We start from the raw sequence: 20,685 nt of genomic DNA on the forward strand, positions 1-20,685 counted from the left end.
AACTATTTACGAGTAGTTGCTTGAAATCCTAGCTACGAGAACTATTTGGACTTTTAAAAGCCCCAGTTTCTAGAACTAAATCTTATCATTAACTATCCTGAACTAACCTTTAATTCATAGAAAGGATTTATGGAGTTTAACAGACAATAGTTGATCCATGAGATATTAAGCCAGCTGTATTTTAAATGATTTTACTCTCCAAAACTCAAACCCCATCTTCTTTGTAGAGACACAGGTATATGAAAATCACCACAGGATGTATTTAAGGTTATATTTTATGTTCTTTTGTGGAGCACAGTTTTATTTTTGAATTAAGAAATTTCCACATAGTACAAAGTTTTGTAACTTTCACTCAATTACAAAAGTAGCTATATAAAATGAATATATAATGTGTTACAACAAGAAATAAAAGTCACAAAACTCATCCGAGGCTCTTAACGATAGATTCAAACGTTTTTTATAAAAGTCAGTATAATGAATCTGTCAGGAATAAAATAAAACTTGGTACGAATCGAACTCAAGTTATCTTAGTAAGTCAGGGTGAATATATTAAAACTAAATTTACAGTTTGAGATTAATCTAGGAATATGATAATAACGATGTTGAGATTATGATAAAAATTGTGGGGAAGAGATTGGCGACGTTGGCGTTTAGGGTTGAGCTGTCAGACTTCTCCATAACGTCCCAGAAGTTGAAGTATTCACTGTTGAAAGTGGAACTACTCATAATAGAATTGGTGGAGTCGATGACCATGTACCCCATAGTAGACACTGTCCCCCATTGAGAACCAGGGCTCCTGCAACATCAGTCATAAGGTCAAATATATCATCAAACACAAAACTATCTATTAACAATGGAAAACTCCATATGTTATGACATGAGATGCAAGAAATACCGAAGTTTTAAACACATAGTAAACACGTGATAAGTGTAATAAGAGGAATATGTATCTTTGAAACAAACGTTTTTAATTTAGGAAAATTCTAAAAAAAATTCATTTATATAATATCGTTAAAAAAATTAAGTTTACATATTACTCAATGATTTGATAATGTATTATTGTACTTCTTAGGCTTTTGTAACATATAACGAGGGCAAATGTCCCAAACCATTATATTTTCAAACCTTCCATTGACAACTGCAAAGTTTTAAAGAACTATTTTCTTTGTTGGAGTTACTTTTGTTCTTGATTACATATCTGAAGTTTATGTTATTAATATTGGATCATACGATTACTCCTTTTTTACAGTGTTACCAACTAACAACAGTATTCCATATTGTGCTCCCTATTTATAACCCTACTGATTCTACAGCTAACACACTAAAAAGCAAAAGGAACTGTAATGTTTTTAATGCCTCTTATTTCCACTACAGAATCGTGTGGCGTTTAGTAACTTTTTGAATTGTAAAAATGATTTTATTAGCTATTCCATTTATGATTTATTTAGCTTTTATTGTTGCTTTTCATACTTAAAATTTAAGGAATTAACCTGGATCAGTCTAGATAATAAAAAGAAATGGACTCTCTGTGCGAGGAGTTATCCCTGTATCCATATGGCTACACTACGCTGTTACACAGAACCAACATAATTCTGTGAAACCTCTTTTATAAGTCAATAATTCTCAAAACAATACTATTATGACGTTAATATTGATGGTGTTCGTTGGTTTCTTTTAAATACATAAGGAAAGGGGAAAGTTAAAGTAAAATATAAACAGAAGGAATTGACGAACAACCGAGAAAGGCAAGAGGGAAGGAATGATTGTGATAAATATTAAAAATTGAAAAGTACACAAGGAAAGCCATAAATTATGAGCCAGCAAAAATACATAGTTAAATGAGAATATATTTAGGGAGATCGCTTAAAATTAGGTCTTTCACAAACCGATTGTGAAAGCAAGTGGGGCATAAATTAAAAGTGATAATCCCAAACTATAAGCCTATACAAAATAAACGATATACCGTGAAAAGCAATTTTTGAAACTAATTGTTGTACTTTATAATATAATAAAACACACAAAAGAATATATTTCACTTATAATATGGTTCAGTTAAAAATCAGAAGTATAACATCAGTTTTCTACAGCGGAATAACGCCTTTATGCCAATAAAATGCTGACCTAAAAGACCAAAATCATGGAAAGGTTTGATAATGACTAGCTGTAAAGGAATTAAAGGTGTTATTGTTCTATAGGTATACAACGTATTAAACTGGAATTCTAATTCGGATGGAAAATAAGAGACGCTACAATTGTCTTGTTATACATTGATACTGTATAAAGATACACTTAAAGAATGTTTGGTTTTATTATTTGACCTTCATCGTAGCGTAGGGGAAAGGCTGTGGCTCGCTAACCGAGAGGTCACGAGTTCGATTCCTGGGGAGGTCAATAAATATTTGTAAGTGAATTTGGACAGTTCTTCCGTAAAAACATTTAATATACAAAACTGAAATGCCGTTGGCGTAGAAAGGATCCCTTTCAAAAAGTTCCGTTACAGTAATCTTAATACACAATATTGAGGAGAACATTGCAATCCTCAGGAATCAATGAATTATCGAATATTATAGCGTGTAACATGATATATGTTATTCATTACTCCACACACTGCAATGTGCTGTATTAAAACATACCAGAATTATTCTATCGAATAGCATATCCAATCTTAGATGATATCATCCCTTGTAACTGAAGGTATATGATTGTTTCTTTGTATACAGGGTATGCGTTTAAAAACTTAAAACTCGCATTAAAAGAATTATAGCCCAAGTATCAAAGTTCTGTAAATGGGAGTGTATAGTACTAATTGGGGGAACAAAAAATATTTTCAAGATGGGGGTGCTCACCCATAGTAATGATTTCGTAGTGATAGTAATTAAAGTAGTGCTTACAAAATATCTTACTGTGTCTGAGATGATTTTTAAACGAATTAAAGAATTACAATAAAATCTTCTATTGCAAAAATTTGGACAGTAATTTATTATATCACTTATATATGTATGGAAGTGGATAGTGACATACCCATACTTGGCGAAAGTAGTCCACCAGTTGACCATCTTGTTTTTCATGGCGATGTTTTCTGCGTTGAAGGAGCAGCTGTCCAACGGTAGACTGACTTTACTGAAGTAGAATATGTAGGGTAGTTCAGATCCGTGGTTCACGGTCTTGAGTTGGTACGGGAACTGAATGGGTTGAGACCAAGATCCGTAGTATTTGAACACGTATCCGTACGTCAGGTTGGCGAAGTAATTAGAGATCTGTAGATAACAAATTGGTGTAATTATGAACACAGGGATGTTTGGAAATTTCCCACATTGATTTAGTGGCGTGTTCCTGCAATCATGGAGGATGCAATACAACTAGGGCTGGTCTTGATCCTCGACCAAACTCTGGAGTATAGGTTCCAAAATAAAGCATTGAAAACTAGAATTTAGCTCCCTATTAACAGAGGTTATACCGTCATTGTAGAAAATATTTATTATTAGGCTACCAAATAGTTACACTGGTTCAGAATAATAATAATAATTCTGTCTGTCTGTCTATTTGTCCGACGATAACTCTCATTATAGGATTGAAATTTTGCATTATGTCTCGTTTATTAATAGGACACATAGAGTTCGATGATGGTGTATGCCACTCCATGGGATTTGGCTGAGCGTTAGGGAACATCTACCTATACATTTAAAGGTAACTATGATGGGAACGAGAAAATCGTGGTTAAAAACATGACACAGCCAATCGTGGTGACATAGCAAAACATTTAGCAATAGACTTTAAAATTTTGCAACAACCTCAGTAAAGCCGACATGTGGCGTTCTGTATTCGTACGTTGTCCGTAGAGCATATAGAAATAGTTTTGTTTTACATTTTGAAGGATTTATAATAAGTGAAATAGAACTAGAAATTGTGTAGTTATTAAATTAACTACTGAGCACTGAGTCATATTTACCAAACTGTTATTCCTAACAGTTCTTTAAGGATGACGGAATGTAGTCGAAAAAGAATCATACTTTCAGGTTGGCTGATATTGAGGAGAAGTTTATGGTTGCGTACCCAATAGATTTGAGCAAGTCCACAAGCGTATTGTTAACAACAATACAACCAGAACTACGTACCTTTGCTGCGGGGTACGAGAATAGCGTATCTGTGTTCAGTCTAAGCAGGCTGAGGACCTTGTTCTGGTCAAAGGTGTCTGGAAAGTACCGGTCGTGTATGTCTTGTCCCATTACTAGAAGTCTGTCGGGACTGACTGCGTCTCGGACTCGACGAGGGATAAAGTCTTCGACATTGCTTTCCCCCTCTTTCCAAGAGTCATCCACTGAAATGGACACAAGTAATTAGCTTTATACGGTAAGTAAAATATGTGGCAATTATTCAGGATGGATTGAAAGAGTAACAGTTTCAGTAAAAGCTTGAAACATTTCCTGAGGAAATTTTTAATAATTATGTCAGCATTCCATCGCCAATTTTAGAATAATATTGCAATACTCTATGAAAACTTGTAGTATTTGATATGACAGTAAGTTTAAAAGAATATGGGAGTTAAAGGTTAACTTCCATAAAGGTCAGAGGGAATAAATCGATCTAAACTATTAAATGTTACTACTACATCTTCCAAATTGTATATCGAAATATTTCTCAAAACTTAAACAATACTAATATTTTTCCTGCGACTTCAATTTTTTTATAAAAAAAACGCATAAGTAACATAACTTTGAACTTAACTGTATCGGAGGCCAAGTCACTGATAGCGACCAATTTTTGGACGGTTTGGACCGCTACCTCTCCGTACGAAACTCCACAAATCTGACGGGTTTTACAAAATCTATAGTGGCCAAGGGCACATCTTGTTAAGAGAGACCGCTCCCGAGAAAGAGCGAGACGAGTCCGAGGAATAGACATTGCACGTGGGTCTTATCTGGAACAAATACAACCACACACTGGGCTCAGGAACGTCCAGGAGACGCCAAACTGACCGATCAAACAATCACGTGATCTCAGATTATGTTGGGTTGAATCGGCTGGGCCAATGAGGAACAATCACCTGATTCCATCCAGAGTGTAGCTCATTCCACCTTATTCATTATTTATACAGAATACAAATAAAAACGAAATAATTCTAGATAATGATATTAGTACTTATGCTAATAAAGTACAAAATATTATATAATTTAATTTAGAGTTCTCAATAAATGTACTCACACAAAAACTTGACAATCCCATCGTCCGTGGTTATCCCTATTATGAGAGACTTCCCCCGAGCCATCGCCGCGACCTTGAGTCCCTCCAGAGTGTCGTTGAAGAATGGTACGTCAGCCATGAGGTATGAGTCCAAAACTGGGACAAAACGAAGTCCTCCGGAGCCTGAGATTATTTCCTAGGAAAACAAAAACGTTTTCGTAACTATGAAGGTGTATAGGCTACTCAGGGGAATCATCATTTTGATTCTATAAGGAAATCAGGGGCATCATAACTTTGATTCTATGAGGAACTTGTATGTGCTACTCAGGGGAATCATAACTTTGATTCTATGAGGAACTTGTATGTGCTACTCAGGGGTATCATAACTTTGATTCTATGAGGGGGTATCATAACTACGTTTCCGTGATGAGGCTGTATTATTTACTAACTGGAATCAACTCTGTGATTCTTATCACAGATTTCATCACTAAGATTCCATAAGGAAACTGTACGAGTTATTGTAAGTGAAAGAAAATAATGTAATAGTCCTGAAGGTACCATTGCCCTTCCTACAATTTATTTCCCAACTGCTAATAACACCCCTTTATCCCATTTGTGATGAAAGTAACTGTGTGTTGCATCTGTTTTCATTTTTATTTTGCAGGGATTCTAAAACAGTACAAATTATTGAGGCACTCCTCATATAATGACCTCCAAATACTTATAAGTGTACATAAACATTTTCATTATGAAGTAACGCTACATGAGTATATAGAGTTACCTCTGAGGGAAGGACGATGGACTGTTTAGCGACGATGTCGTTGATATCTGCCTTCTGCAAGCAGGACAGAAGAGTCCTATCGTTCTCGGTGATGTTACAACCGAGTGCTTGAGCCAGCACCTTTGCCCTCCGAGTGCCCTCGGCCACTGATATCACTGCCCAGTCCGACAGCACTGAGCCACTCTGGGCTATCGCATTCACGAAGAGATCTGAAAACAAGGAGTAAGATATTTAGTCTTTTTCCACCATACACAAAAACGTGAATTGACACGCCAAGTGATACAATCTACAGCGCGCAATCCTAGCTGATGTAACTTTGTTATTGACGATGGAAGTTTTGACAGGGTAACAGGAGTTCGGACATTTGCCATCGTTATGGTTACCGCCCATACAGCCCGTTTGGCAGAGCGAAGAGCTTGTGCTCAGACACATATGGGTTGAAAGAAGAAATCCAAAACGTTGAATCGGATCTTTTAAAAACCGAATACACTCAGTCTGTTATAAATAAGTGCAAAAGAAAGAACAGAAATATCCAAGAGTCAGAGAAAGAAAGACTCAGTCTGTTTTAAATAAGTGCAAAAGAAACAATAGAAACATCCGAGAGTCAGAGAAAGAAAACAAAGAAAAATTTACTTACATGTCGATCTCTTATGTGCCGGGATTACCGGAGAAAATTAGAAGAGAAGGCAGAAAATATAATATTAGAACCGCTCTTAGAACACAAAACACTCTTAGACAAAATATAGCAAAGCAAAACAATAAGATGGAACACAGGACTAAAAAAACTGTGTTTACAGTTTATCATGGTCTTGTAATAGGGAATGAAAAGGAGAGACAAAACGACCACTAAATGTGAGAATTAAAGAACAGAACACACAGAAAATAAGAAAAAAGGAGCAGTGGAAAAGTCTAAAATTGCTCAACGATGCTGATCTGAAAATCATCAAATAAAAGGATTTGGCTGATCATGAGTGTTACCAACAAGCTATAGGTTTCTCAATGAGGGAGTATACAAAAATGTTTTTCATGTCCACGATTCTTTCACCACAGACAGAGATCTTAAAATCCGTCTTCATAGTTGAGGACTATAGAGAATATAGAGTTCACTTACTCACTATGTATCACTCACTTACCTGTGGAGAGGGAGGAGAGATAGTGGGAGGTGACTATGGCACTCCCCGCACTTTCACCGAACAGAGTGACGTGGTCGGGATCTCCGCCGAATATCGAGATCTCGTCTTGTATCCACTGAAGAGCCAACAGAGTGTCGGTCAGTCCAAGGTTACCTGGAGCTACCTTGGAGCCTAACGTCAGAAAACCTGGAAAATTGACTACACTTAATTCCATAAATCTTTCTTAATCCTTTGAGGTCTCATTAAAAATCGCATCAACTGCCCACAGGTCGTATTTATTTTCTGCTTTATTACAGCGTTTTTACATTACGCAAACAAAATGTTTTAAATACATGTTTGTGCAGTATTTTTATTTAAAAAAAAATATGAAAGTTGATAATTACAAATAGCCTATACACTCATTTAAAACCCATTGTTTTGTTTATGGGCAATAATGTGTAAAATATAAAGATAAAATATCAAATTGATAAAAATTTTTTATTTAAAACACATAGAAATAGAAAAAAATTTCATGGACAAAGGTAAAATATCACTACATTCACCATGAGGTTGTTTTAATCTATTTACAGGTTAATTACGTGAGATAATTTTCCTCACATGGGATCCAACCTATATTTTTTTATTTTCAGTGTTTCTTGTATCATAAGTAAAGATGTAAGTAGTAATAATTTAACACAAATAGAATTTCAAAGTGTCAAATAACTCAATTATCAAACAACTATTATATTATAGCAGCTAATTTTATATGAAAAAATAACTGTATATTTAAAATAAGAAAATATGAATTTTTCAAAATAATTGTAAGGAATATCCTAGAATGAAGCTTCAAGAAAGATTTCAAGCCTATAGGCTATAGACAGACGTTCAGTTTTTCAAAACCCTCGAGTGACAGGGTAGATGTAAGTGTATGAGTATTTAAAAGTGCAATAGCAGCATTATCATTGTTCAATCGGTTCAAACGAATATTTTTTATTGACGTGACAACGTCTTAAATTAGGTTGCGGCTCGGAGTCACTCATGAAAAAGTGTAACGCCCGGTAACGTTACGATGCCCGTCCAGTGGGTCTGCCGCACGGGATCCGCACGGGATAAAGCAGATAACTGTGGGTCCGCCGCACGGGATAAAGCAGATAACTATGTTTATTCGTGAAAATGTGGAGTGCTTAGATTCGTCATTTACAACAACTACAACAATAAAGGTAAATAATTGTACACTGATATTTCATTATCGTAAACTAAGATTGATTGATTCATTGTTAGATTGACACAAAAGTTGAGAAACTGAGTTTATAGGTTATGTCATACTATTGACAAATGTTGATAGTGTTAAGTAAATTATTAGTTTAAATCACTCTGCAATCAATCGTAATTCAGTCGATTGAGAAGAAACAGCGCGTATTGCTAGTCAAACATTTAAAATAACAAATTATAACCTCTAACCTGTCATAACAGTGCGACCAAACAAACGAACTAAACCGACCAATCACCACGCGCGGAGATAGAATTTAACTGTGTTTAGCAAGAATTTCAAATTCCAATTTTAGTAAATGTTTTATTCAACTTTACCATTTACAATAACAAATTTTAATTAATTTCAAATTATGTACAATGTTTTAGTAAACAAAATATATTTCTATAGTTAAAATTTGTGCAATTCTTATTTTCATTCAATTCCTTGTTGCTATTGTGCAATTTAATAATACTCATATCAATAAATATTCTACCGAGAAAAAGACGTTGTCACGTAAAATCTTCGCCCGTAAAACCGACTTTACAGGCAACCATATTTTTTATAATTATTTTTGCTCTTCATCTGTCCTGCAAGTGAGAGAGTTCAATACACTTCTTATAGTACGTATATAAACTATTACTCTAGTGTATCTAGAGAAAAAAACTGACCAAATTGGTTTGCTTGATGAGAAATTAATAAGTAAAACGTCAGTTGAAGTGTGGAGTTTTACTATAAAACCCACTTTTCGATGCAAACAAGCAGGATAACCTTTTATATCAAGCTTGTAAGTATCTTTATTACAAAGATCATATGTCCAGTCTATGATGGTTTAATACACGTGGTTTAATACTTGGTTTAGTTATAATGACTCAATAAAATGAAGTGCAGTTGTATTACATTACGATTGTATGAGTGCGAGGAATTAAACATTCCAGAGTACGATTTCTATGACATTTATAACAGGATCATTAAAACTACTAAGGCTTCATATACCAAATTAATTACACAAAAATAAATAAAAAAAATAGTTTTAAAAATATAGAATTGCTAGAAAAAATGGCAATGTTGTTTCTAATTAATCGATTAAAATAAACAAAATATCTCTACAACATGTAGTTCTCAAAAATATATAGAAAATTAAATTGAAGTGAAAGTTCTTTTAAATAAAACAACACATATTTAATGTACTGGATACTTTGAATGAAAATTATTGTTTCGATGGTACATTAATCCACCATTTCTGTCTTAATCACTCTTAAGATTTACATGAATTAACCTAACATAACTAAACATAATCATAAATTAGAATGTTAATTATTATGGTCAAAAATAAAAATTTTACAATACTTGGAAAATTTCTGTAAATAGTATTAAGATATTATTACAGATATAATGGTACTCTCAATAGTTAGTTTCCTCGCTATGAATCTCTAATTTGTCAAGTATAAGAAAACATTGATGCACGAAGTGTTCTGTAAGAAGGTGCTATTTTTGCCTTTGCTTGGCAAATCAGTACAAACAAAAATGTACGTTATTTTCACAACATGTTTTATTTTAAGTCTATTAATTAGTATTTTTCACTTAATATGGGTGGGGGTGTCTACCGTTGTACTCTTCTTAACTTAAATAATACTGTTTTTCAGATTTCAAAATAGTGGTAATCTTGAAATGCGTATAAAATATACTGCATATAACATACTTAATAGTTACGAAAGGATAAAATTTAATTGAGAAAAAACTTTTTAGCGTAAAAATAAAATATTCCTTACTTTAATTTATTTGGAGTTGCACAATGGGTGTGTACATGTGTTTAATGAATTTGTCTAATCAAATCATAACAACATTTTGAAATACTATTTCTGATTGGCTAAATCTTTCTACTCTTTTCAGAGTTCTAAAAAAGCAGTAGCCCTGAGCTCCAGATTTACCTTTATAACATTAAACATAATGTACTTATAGATAGTACTTTATAGCCTTATACGTAATGTACTTATAGATAGTAATTCCAATGTATTGTACCAACAGCTCCCAGCCTGTAGTTGAAAGTGACCAGAATCACATTTTCAGGAATCAGGAAGTCAGGACCGTATAGCAGCGAACTGCTGGAGGACGCGGTAAATGCACTTCCGTGAACGAAGGCCATCACAGGGTACTTGGAGGGGGAGGATGCAGCGTTCTGTGCACAGAGTTCAAGGGATAATATAAACAAAATAGTGTAGCTAAGGTGGGAAGGGCTGATTCAATGTAAATGTTGAGTTTAGCTCCAGTTCACCTTCTTCTTAGTTCAGCGTCTGGAGTTTGAAACTGTTACAGACTTTACTCCTGGAATATTGTATTAATCATTTTGCAGATCAGGTTTCATGTCCCATTGGAATTCATGTAAATTTGTCCTAAAGCATCGTAGTGCACTCAATTGCGCCCCTGACGAGACAATAAGATTCACTCTTCACCTGTATTACACTATATTGTGTAGTATAGGTACCTTTGATGTCGAAACTATATAAAGGGTTCATTTTGAGCTTCTTCGTCGATCTCTTCAGACGAATCCAAATATCAGGATTCAAGTCTGTGACAGCGTCAGATACCAGATGCATGCACCTAACACTAAGAGGTAGGTGAACTGGAGCTAAACTCAACATCCACAACAAAATAGTGTTCGTAATTGTTTTATTATACATGCACATCCGAAACACAGTGAAAATATAATAGAACAAAAATAAACTCTACACATTGGCTCATAACGTTATGAAAGCTATAACAAAGTAAACACTACATTTTATCTTTAAAAAGGTTAATTGAAAACAAAATGTATGTTCATTCCGTTCAATTCTTGGGTAATACGATCAAAACTGGCTCTTTACAGAAAAGCAAACATTTATCTCTAATTAATAATAATAAAATAAATACAAATATCATGTTTCATATTATTACAACTACCCTAAGCAGGGTGACCCTTTCCATTTTATATGACTCATTTAAAAATAAAGCTTTAAAATTCTTCAAACGTAGAAGCAACTCAGTTTTAGGAGCAATTACGTTGTAGGCTGTTATGTTTGACATAACAAAACTGTTGTAAACTAGCATAAATTATTAATTTAATATTTTTCTGCCAATTTTGCAAATATTTCGTTTCAAGTTTTCGATTTTTGATTCAAAACTTTCCTGAGTAGTAATATTTTGAATCAAAAATCGAAAACTTAGGTTAGTTTTGTACGTTTTTTCATGGTGTTTTAAAAATTAAAAAGACCCTTGTTTATTCTATAATTTTAATTATGGAGGGATATCTAAAATATGATGAGTTTTTTTTAATACATTTATAACATTTATCCTTAGTAAAAGGTGGACAACTAACTTTTATTTAAAAATAAAGATTCAGAATGCTTTTATATTGTATTGTTATACCTATAAAATTACACTTACTACTGGAGTAAAGACGTTCAAGTAAAGACAATCTTCTTTGAAAGTTCCGAAGATCTGAGGACATGCAGGTCCATCTGTCTTTGTGTCCTTGGCTGTACTCCATGGTGTCCTGGGAACGGCCATCTGTATAAAATATTAGAAAAAGTAAGTACATAGCAAAGAATTCCATGATTTTAAGCAGTGCATTGTGTAGTTAATTCTACAATATACACTAGTAGAAGTAATTGTGGTAAATGTAATTGCATCTTCATAATTTATTTATGTACCAGAATTCGGACTATTTCTTGTAAAATAGCTTTAGAAAAGTCCCACAGTTAGATATGTCTGTAAAATGTGTTTTAAAACTTCCTATGTTAAAAATATATAGTTTTGGATGTACCTTATAGAATTCGACTGAACATTACTAACTAAAACTACGCTCAAAACGCATTAGAGGGAATTCACCGAATGCAATAGTGTTGTGAATCTAATTTATTATGGTTGACAAACTTTGATTAAGCCATTCCAAACATTAATCCTGGAATCACCTGGAATCTGGCCGGTATTTGACCATACGGTATTCCTAGGAAGGCATCGTAAGAAACCTTCGTGTCAGGATTGGGAGAGAAGCGGGTCCCAACGATAGGTCCTCTTTTCGTGTTGAGTGGCACATCGGATTGGCTAGAACAGGTGCACAAGTTATTTATTTCATTTCCCATAATTTTTAAGGTTTTTTAAATAATAGCCTTAGATTTACATTAATATTATTATCAGTTACCCGCGGCTTCACCCGCAATTCCGTACACAGGAAGGTGTACTGAAGTTTAACTCAACATTAACACTGAATCAAATTTTCCTACCAAAGGTACGATTTTTTATTGGCTGGTAAATTATTTACTAAATAAAAAAAATTATAAGCTCAGCTTCTTGAGACATTACGTGGTTCTAAACAGCGGTATTAACATTGGTGGATTGTGTATATTTGCAATTGCAAAAATAAATTTTCAATTTTAACATAGAATACTTAAAAGATAAAATATAGCAAGGGAAATAAATATACACTTTTGACAAATTTTTTTATCGTGGCGACAAGGCAAACGTGTTCATATACGTACAAAGCCTACGAAATTGCGGGTTAAGCCGCGGGTAACTGTTAATATTATTAATGTAAATCTAAGGCTGTTAAAGTTGATTTCTTGAGTAATTAAATTACAATTATAATACTACGTTTCATTGGAGTACGATTTATGAAGGTATTAAGTGTGTAATAAGGTGTCATAATTATAATATCAAGTTATTGTTTGAATTGAATCGAATTGTTTAAAGTACGGGGTTACACGTGGGTAGAATTTGAAAAATCAAATGAAACTATAAATACAATTAACTGTGCATTTATTGAAATGCTTTACATATTATTTAGTTGTATTTTCAGAATTAAATTTGGAAATATATTCAATTAAACGAGTGCTAATACATGTGTTATTACTTTGCCTATTTACGAACAGGAGGAACGATGGCAGGAGGAACAAAAAGCCCAGATAACAGCACATTTCGAGGTATAGTCTACACGAAAGCTAACAACACTGTAGAATAGATTTTTTTCAACAAGTTGGTTAACTGGGAATTAAAATAACACTTATCTGTTGAAATAGGCCGAAGATATTTCAATGTTGCTGCTAAAAATAATCGTATCGATAAGAAACCGAGAGTCACTATCGCAATCTAATCACAGTCCTTGCCGACTAATACAAGTTTTTTTGGGTTGATAATTCGAAATTTACCTTGAATGAAGATATTTCATCTATAAAATTTCCTCTCTGAGTAGGAAAAATCTTCTGCTGGATCTATAAGTAATGAATGGTGTTTATAGCATAAAATACAGGATAATGACTTCACCTAAAGGTTTACTCTTTTTTACAATTGCCAACAACATACACGAAAATGAGAGAGTTTAAGTGTATAAATTTAAGTGAATGATAGTCTCTGATATTGACAATATTGAATAAAATGATTGGAAAATGCCTTTGTTAAAGAGGGCTATCAAGTCCTCTCTATCACTCAACCTCAATATTGATACCATGTTTGTCTTACCTGGCACGTAGAAGACAATGGATAGATTACCTGACCCCGCGTAGCACCTGGAGCTCTGGTGGTCATATTATTCCACTGAATAAACTTAATTTTGTTCCCTTGAGACATAATTCCCTTAAATAACTGAGAACTTAAGCCTAAAACTCAATAAACATATATATTATATGAGTGGAGTAATCGAGAGCAATGAGTAGAATTTTAAAGGACACCTCACTGTACTCTGTGCTAGTGTGATGGTGTGATTGTTATCCTCATACTTGTGATTGGTGCTCGGGACTTGCATCCTGTGGAGTGACAACGCCTGGACTAGACTCCAAGCAGCTTTTGGGTATGTTTGAACCCTTTTTCCCTTCTTTACTTCTTTCTGTTCGTTATGTTTGTATGTATTAATATACCTCCCCCACATGACGAAGAGGATAGATACTAATCCTCGAAACGTTGTGTTGTACTTTTTATAACTTATAACAATGGCAAATGTTCGAAATCTTGTTATTCTTTCAAACCTTCCATCGTTAATAAAACACTCTAAACAAAGAGTAGAATTTGTTTAGAGCATCCGGTAGATCCTACTTAAAATCTTTGTCTGACCATTTGTGCGACAACTCTAGATAAAAACGTTGTACAGACTTTCAACATAGCAGATAGGTTCCTCTGGATCCAAGGAAGAAATCTACTATTTTAATTTCAAAAGTCTGTCAGGTTCTTTGAAATTCTGTTATATTTGTTTATTGCCATAAGTCTCATTGAATTGAACAACTTTGCAGCGTACAAATCACTGAACTCTGGAGCTCCACCAACCATCTACCTCTACCATACACCACATCCGGCCTAAGAGCCCCTTCTTCAGGTTCGAACATCCGGTCTAGTGCAGCTGTCTAACAGCCACGTGACTCATACAACACCATGACGTTTGATAGAGCCGGTTGCACCTTTGTACCCAAAAGTTTCTGATGCGTGACTACCAGCTCAACACTTACATCTTACTCTCGTCGTTTTTAGCATCGAGTCACCACTTCCTTAGATACGTCAATTTTGTGATGTTAATGAATTAAGATTGACAATGGTGTCCTTGACTGTCAGATCGTCATGGCAACATCTCCATAATGGTCCCACGTGGCAACCGTTTTAGGGTTGTCCTCAGAACCAGAAGGAGATTCGAGGCTACCTTTCATGCCTACCACAGTAGAATCTCCATGCATCTGACTGCACAACATACCGCCATTTACGTCGACTATTTGCAGTGTCCTTAACTGTTTAGAAATACCATCATGAAGAGGGTATCTGCCCAACCTAGCGCCATTCTTTCCTAGCATATTTTGAACCTAAAAATTTCATTTTTGATGTGTTTTATACTTCTTTACAGTTCAACTCGTTCATGTTTTTTGTAAAAGATCGAATGCAGCGCTTTTGTCTTTTTAAATGTCGATTGCACCTTATTGTTGAACATTATTTGTTCATATGCAATTAACGTAGGAATCAAATATTTGAAAGTATTGGTTATAATAATTTTAATTTTATTGTGTTGTTATTGGTGCAATTTGTTTAATTTTCCGGATTAGATTAATATTGCAACTTTTCTTAAATTTAATTAAGTTACCAGTATAATTATATTGATATTTTGATGTGCATGTTCGTTATTTTCTATCTCGGCCTCATAAATGCAAAATTTAGTAAGTAAGAGACCGATGGAGTGTCTGGTATGTGGTTCAGAGCAACTGTTTTGTGAGGTGACATGGTTAGTAGTCGTCGTAACTACTCACGAACTTCAGTGTTTTGTCTAAAAACTAAATCTGAAAGTACTCATTTAGGTACTTATTTTTGGATCATACATGTATGAGTATTGGATATTATGATGTTGAGTAATGTATGTATTTTATTATTTTAGACTTCTTCAGATCTTTTCACAGTCTTGTGAGAAAAAAAGGTGGATTTTGGATAGAACATTATAAAATATTACGCGCTTAGATGCCAGTTAAAAAAAACGTGCCAAATTAAACAGGTTTTTGAACATTTACCGTAGTATATGGAACATTACGTTTCGAAAATCAAAATTTATCCTCTTCGTCAGCTGTAAAAAACTTTGCATCTTTTGTTGAGGGTCTAAGATGACCGGAGAATATACTAAGAATGTCATCAGACAGGATAATCAATCCTACTAATCATTCACAAGATTTAGTATTGAGATTAAACTTGTTACTAAAAGTTTTCGACATTTAATGAAAAATATATAATCCCATTTTCGAAGTTACTGTTACAAACAAAAACCTGTTATCCTATTGAATCGTGCTTCGTCAATATTAAACTAATCAGAGATATGGTCAGTTTTAAGTTCAACATTTATTATTTGAAAACATTGTATGACGAAACATTTTGTTTACAAAAGTAAAAATAAATGAAAATTTGTTGTCCCCTGCGAAGACGGTGAAGTTCTCTAGAGTGAGTGAGTAACCCGTTGCCATTTCCAGGGTTATTTGTCACGTGACCTCGCCCATAAGAAACCCATTGCACTTTACGTGGGGTGACTTTATAGACCAATAAACGCCTAGCGTGTTACGCCACCTTGCTAGGCAAAATGTAGCGTCCACAGCCGCCTCAACACCTCGGTCACCCTCCAGAACAGAGATAATGAGAATGTGTTACACTTTAAATTGTGATTCAAACTGCACTTCAGTGCCGAACAATACAAATGTCGCAAACTGGACACAGAGAAATGTCGGAATTCGCATTACACAGTGTGTCACCAATAAACACATGTCGTTCTCTTAATGGTTTACAATAAATATCTCAGTGGAGGGATGAGGGGGGTAGGGGGGCAACAGCACCAATTAACTAACTGATGCAGTCTGCTGGGTCCCATCATATAAATGTGTTGTTCTAATGTGATACAATAATTTACCTTGTGCAAAAAATAACTATAACCGTAGCACCTTCCTTTCATTGCAGCGCCCGGTATCTGACGCTGTCTCAGACTTGGCCCCTGGAATCTGGAATCATGTTTGTCTGAAGAATTCCAAAGAAAATTAGCGACAAAGCAGCTCAAAACGAAACATTTACATCGTTTCGACATTATACATAAATAGGTGAAGTGGTAGTCTCATTGTCTCATCAGGTACACATTGAGTGTACTACGATTGACAGACCTAGTCTCTAAGCACGGTGTAGCAACCGAGTTTTCTACACATTACGTAGCTATGGTAGGAAGGGTTGACTCAAATGAATTTTGAGTTTAGCTCCAGTTCACTTTCCTTTTATTGCAGCATCTGGTATCTGACGCTGTTTCAGACTTGACACCTGGAATCTGTAGTCATGTCTATCTGAAGAGATCCAAAGAAAGTCGACGATGAACTGGGGCTAAACTCAAAATTCAATTGAAACATTCCTTTCTACTATAGCTACATTATGTGTAATGTTAGATTGTGTATAGGATTTATATTTCTTAATCACTTGTAAGAAGGGCATTGCTGGAATCTAAGCTCACCCCTTAGAAATTTGCTTTTATATGTTCGCACGTACAATAGGTTGAATGGAAATATTAATAATATCAACAATGATGAAATCGTTCGTTCTAAGGAACTCGTGGACATTGGACTGTTAACTTTGCAAAGTAAAAATAATTTCTTGAGTTAAAAAATTAAGTTGAATTAGATCTGCTACTGCTCCAGCGACATAGTTCAAAAACTATGCGGCTAACATGGCTTGTATTGTTTTGGAATGTTTTCCATTAATATCCGCACTTAGGTGGTAACTTTAAAATCCCATCGTAAAAAAATATAGGTTACTTAATAGAGTATAAAAAAGACCCAAGCAATCTAGTAATATAGTTCTGTTGGTATAATGCTAATGTAGAAGTGGAGTATGTAGAAGATAATTTAAATATTACAATTCACTACCTACTTTAAAGAGTATACAATTATTTTGTTATCCTTTATTTCTGTTTATATTTATGTATAGAAAAATGTTACATTGAGTGAAAAGGAGAGTCCGGTTATGTGGTAAGATAAGGTGCAAAGCGTCTCAGAGATAAAATGAATTTATGGGTCTTCCCTGCGGAATCGATTCTGTGTTGTCTGTTAGGTAAACAAACAGCCAAAAATAGACTTCTGTATTCTTCAGGTTCGGCCACTTTACGGTTTCCTACTTCCTGTTTGTGGCGTGTTGTAACCAGAGACACGTTTGGATTAATTATCTTTCACTAAAACCAACAGACCAAGGGCATCAGTTAAAAAATCCTCACGGCTTCTTCTTTCCTTCTGTCTTTGGATATTTTTGTGGCACCGTATTTATCTAAACACCAACACCGAGGTGTTGTAGTTCCAATTCCTCTTCACATTGACTGCCCTTATGCTAGATGGTTGTATTAGGGCGAAATATTTAAATTTCTCCAAAATTCATTAGGGACTATTTTACATAATCAAGAATATACCAATTATATGATTATATTTTTTCAAAGTTTTTATTAATCTTATAAAATGATTTGAATATTTTAGTTGAAGATTCATGTTTACATACGACGGCACCTCAAAGTCTTTAAGGTACAAGAATGGTTTATTTGCTACACTTATGTTGGTAGGAGTGTTCTACTTCAGTGTCAAAACACTTCTGTTCGTTTTTTGGAATCACGCCAAATACTATATACTAGTGTCATGAACGTCAATTTAAGAAGAAAATAGACGACCACACAAGTGTTTTTATTAGGTAGAAGAATAGCTAAACAATTAATCAATTTCAAGACAATGACCTGCTACACGTAGAAAGATAAGAAAACAAGTAGAATGTTCGGTTATTTTGGCGAAATCCCTTAAAAAAATTTAAACAACAACAGAGTCCAAATGTATTTTGAATGAGTTCACTTTGCAAAACGTTTGGAAAACATTGTTGGATGTACCAACTTGTACATCCATACTCAGAAAGGTGCACTTCCAAAAGTGTTGTTGAAGAATACAGTATACATTATTTCCATTGTTCCGAAGTGAAGTAAGATTTCTCTTTAATTTGAAGTACTAACGCTATTAAACAAAAGTTAAGCGTGAAAGTGCTTCATATCCAAAATCAAGATTGAGATGCAATCTTCTTGGAATAAACCGACTTTAAATCAAAGAATCTCAGAAAAATGCTTTCTTGATAAATCCATAACATGAGCTTATACCTTTTTTTTGTATTATCTTGTTGGTGTCCCTTGGCACAGGCTAGGTTTGACCCAATAAGCCTCTTGTAACACTGATTATTTTATCTCGCATAAGGAAATTTACGTTTTTATTATCATAATCTCTTTGTGGTTACCTTGGTTCATTAGTCACATCTGTACAGATTTGTCAATTACATCTTAGTGGTTAGTACATATAACACATACACAATTATTAGGATTGCATTTCTTTAAGGGATCCCATGTAAATACAGTTTTTTTTTCCTTGTGTACCTAACCGTGTTTGTTAGTAATAGTTTAGGATTTTCTAATTAACATGGGATATATATTGGAAGGTTAGGTTTAGGGTTAATCTTCCTGGCAGGGGCCCGTCAGGCTTAGCCTATCCTGAAAAGGTGTGGACCACGGGAGACAGAACACATGACCAGGATACATTCAATTTTCTCTAAGATTTGTTTGTGTGTGTTTTGTTATAGTTTTCTGTAACAATGTGAAATAAATAAATTGATTTCCTTATAAATCTCTATATCCTCTAAGGCCAAAATATCTCTTAATGTGTAATTTTTTTGCCTGATTAGTCTATTTATTTTCTTAAAACACTGTTGTCTTATATGGTAATTACTGGGGCATTGTAGTAGGAAGTGTTGTATTGTTTCTATTTGTCCTGATGTGCATTTCAGACACAAAGGTGTGAAATACTTTTTAAGTCTATGTAAATTGTAATTGACATTTGCATGTCCCATCCGTAACCTTATAATGTTAATAATGTCACATCTACTCATGTTTGTAGCATTGAACCAGGGTTGATTAGTGTATTTATTATTAATTTTTTTATACCATTTTGCTTTGGGCGAATCCTGTGCTTCTTTGATGAATTTGGCAATATAGGTTTTTCTTTGGATAGCTTTCAACTCCTGTATATCAACAAAAAATTCCTCTTCTCTGTCTCCATCTTCTATAGCTTCTTTGGCCAGTTTGTCTGCCATTTCATTACCTTCTATATTTGTGTGACCTGGTACCCACTGAAATGTTATATTTATATTCCCATCGACAATAATTTTTAAAATGTCCATGATTAGTCCATCTAGATTGTTTCCTGTAGTTGCATTTTCAAAAGCCACTATTGCTGCTTGCGAGTCAGAACATACTACATACTTTTCAAAATTGAGGGTATTAATGTATTGAGTAGCTTTATATATAGCATATAGTTCGGCTGAATAGTTGGAAATATGTTTGTTCAGTAAGTATTTTTTCTTGATGTTCAACTGTGGTATGAAGAAGGCAGCTCCTGTGCCTCTGGTATCTTTGGATCCATCTGTGTAAATAATCATGTGATTTTTATAGGTTATGTTCAGACATCTTATAAATGATTGTTTCAGCAACGATTTGTGTTGTGTTTTTTTAAGCATTCCATCATTTATAGTGCTATTGCATTTAACCGTTATTTCACTCAAATATAGGGGTCTCGTAAATTCCCAGTGATTTATTAAAGCCGTTTTCCCTTGCGCAAGGTTTGGGTTAACCTCTTCCAGGGTATTAAGTGCTGTTATAAATATTGGGATTGTCTTCTTTTGCCAGTATGGGTTTATACTACACATCATATTCATGTACATTATTCTCTCATATGCAGGATGATTTGTGTCCGAAACAATTTTGTGTATTAATCGTTCTGTTATAATGTGGCGTCTAAGGTTTAATGGTAATGTGGCAGTTTCCATCTGTAGTG

The 20,685-nt window shown here is 34.3% G+C and overlaps 1 protein-coding gene across 1 annotated transcript; it reads right to left on the reverse strand.

Moving 5' to 3' along the window:
- Positions 1-236: 236 nt before the first annotated feature.
- LOC124365528 (acetylcholinesterase-like) lies at positions 237-14,673 on the reverse strand. Its single transcript, XM_046821514.1, has 10 exons — positions 14,615-14,673; positions 12,274-12,406; positions 11,747-11,869; positions 10,346-10,502; positions 7,096-7,281; positions 5,963-6,171; positions 5,203-5,377; positions 4,116-4,318; positions 3,022-3,257; positions 237-796 (listed from the first exon to the last, which is right to left on the reverse strand). Exons 1-10 carry the CDS (start codon positions 14,671-14,673, stop codon positions 580-582), a joined length of 1,698 nt encoding a protein of 565 aa, XP_046677470.1. The 3' UTR covers positions 237-579.
- Between the last annotated feature and the right edge of the window lie 6,012 nt (positions 14,674-20,685).

Source organism: Homalodisca vitripennis, chromosome 6 (genome assembly GCF_021130785.1).
Source record: "Homalodisca vitripennis isolate AUS2020 chromosome 6, UT_GWSS_2.1, whole genome shotgun sequence".
NCBI lineage: Eukaryota > Metazoa > Arthropoda > Insecta > Hemiptera > Cicadellidae > Homalodisca > Homalodisca vitripennis.

Coding starts and splice junctions, on each gene's coding strand:
- LOC124365528 (XM_046821514.1), bottom strand. CDS start 14,673: ATGTTCGAACCTGAAGAAGGGGCTCTTAGGCCGGATGTGGTGTATGGT. Junction 4,319..5,202: donor TGGGATTGTCAAGTTTTTGT/GTGAGTACATTT, acceptor TGTCCATTTCAG/TGGATGACTCTTGGAAAGAG. Junction 3,258..4,115: donor TCTCGTACCCCGCAGCAAAG/GTACGTAGTTCT, acceptor TGTTATCTACAG/ATCTCTAATTACTTCGCCAA.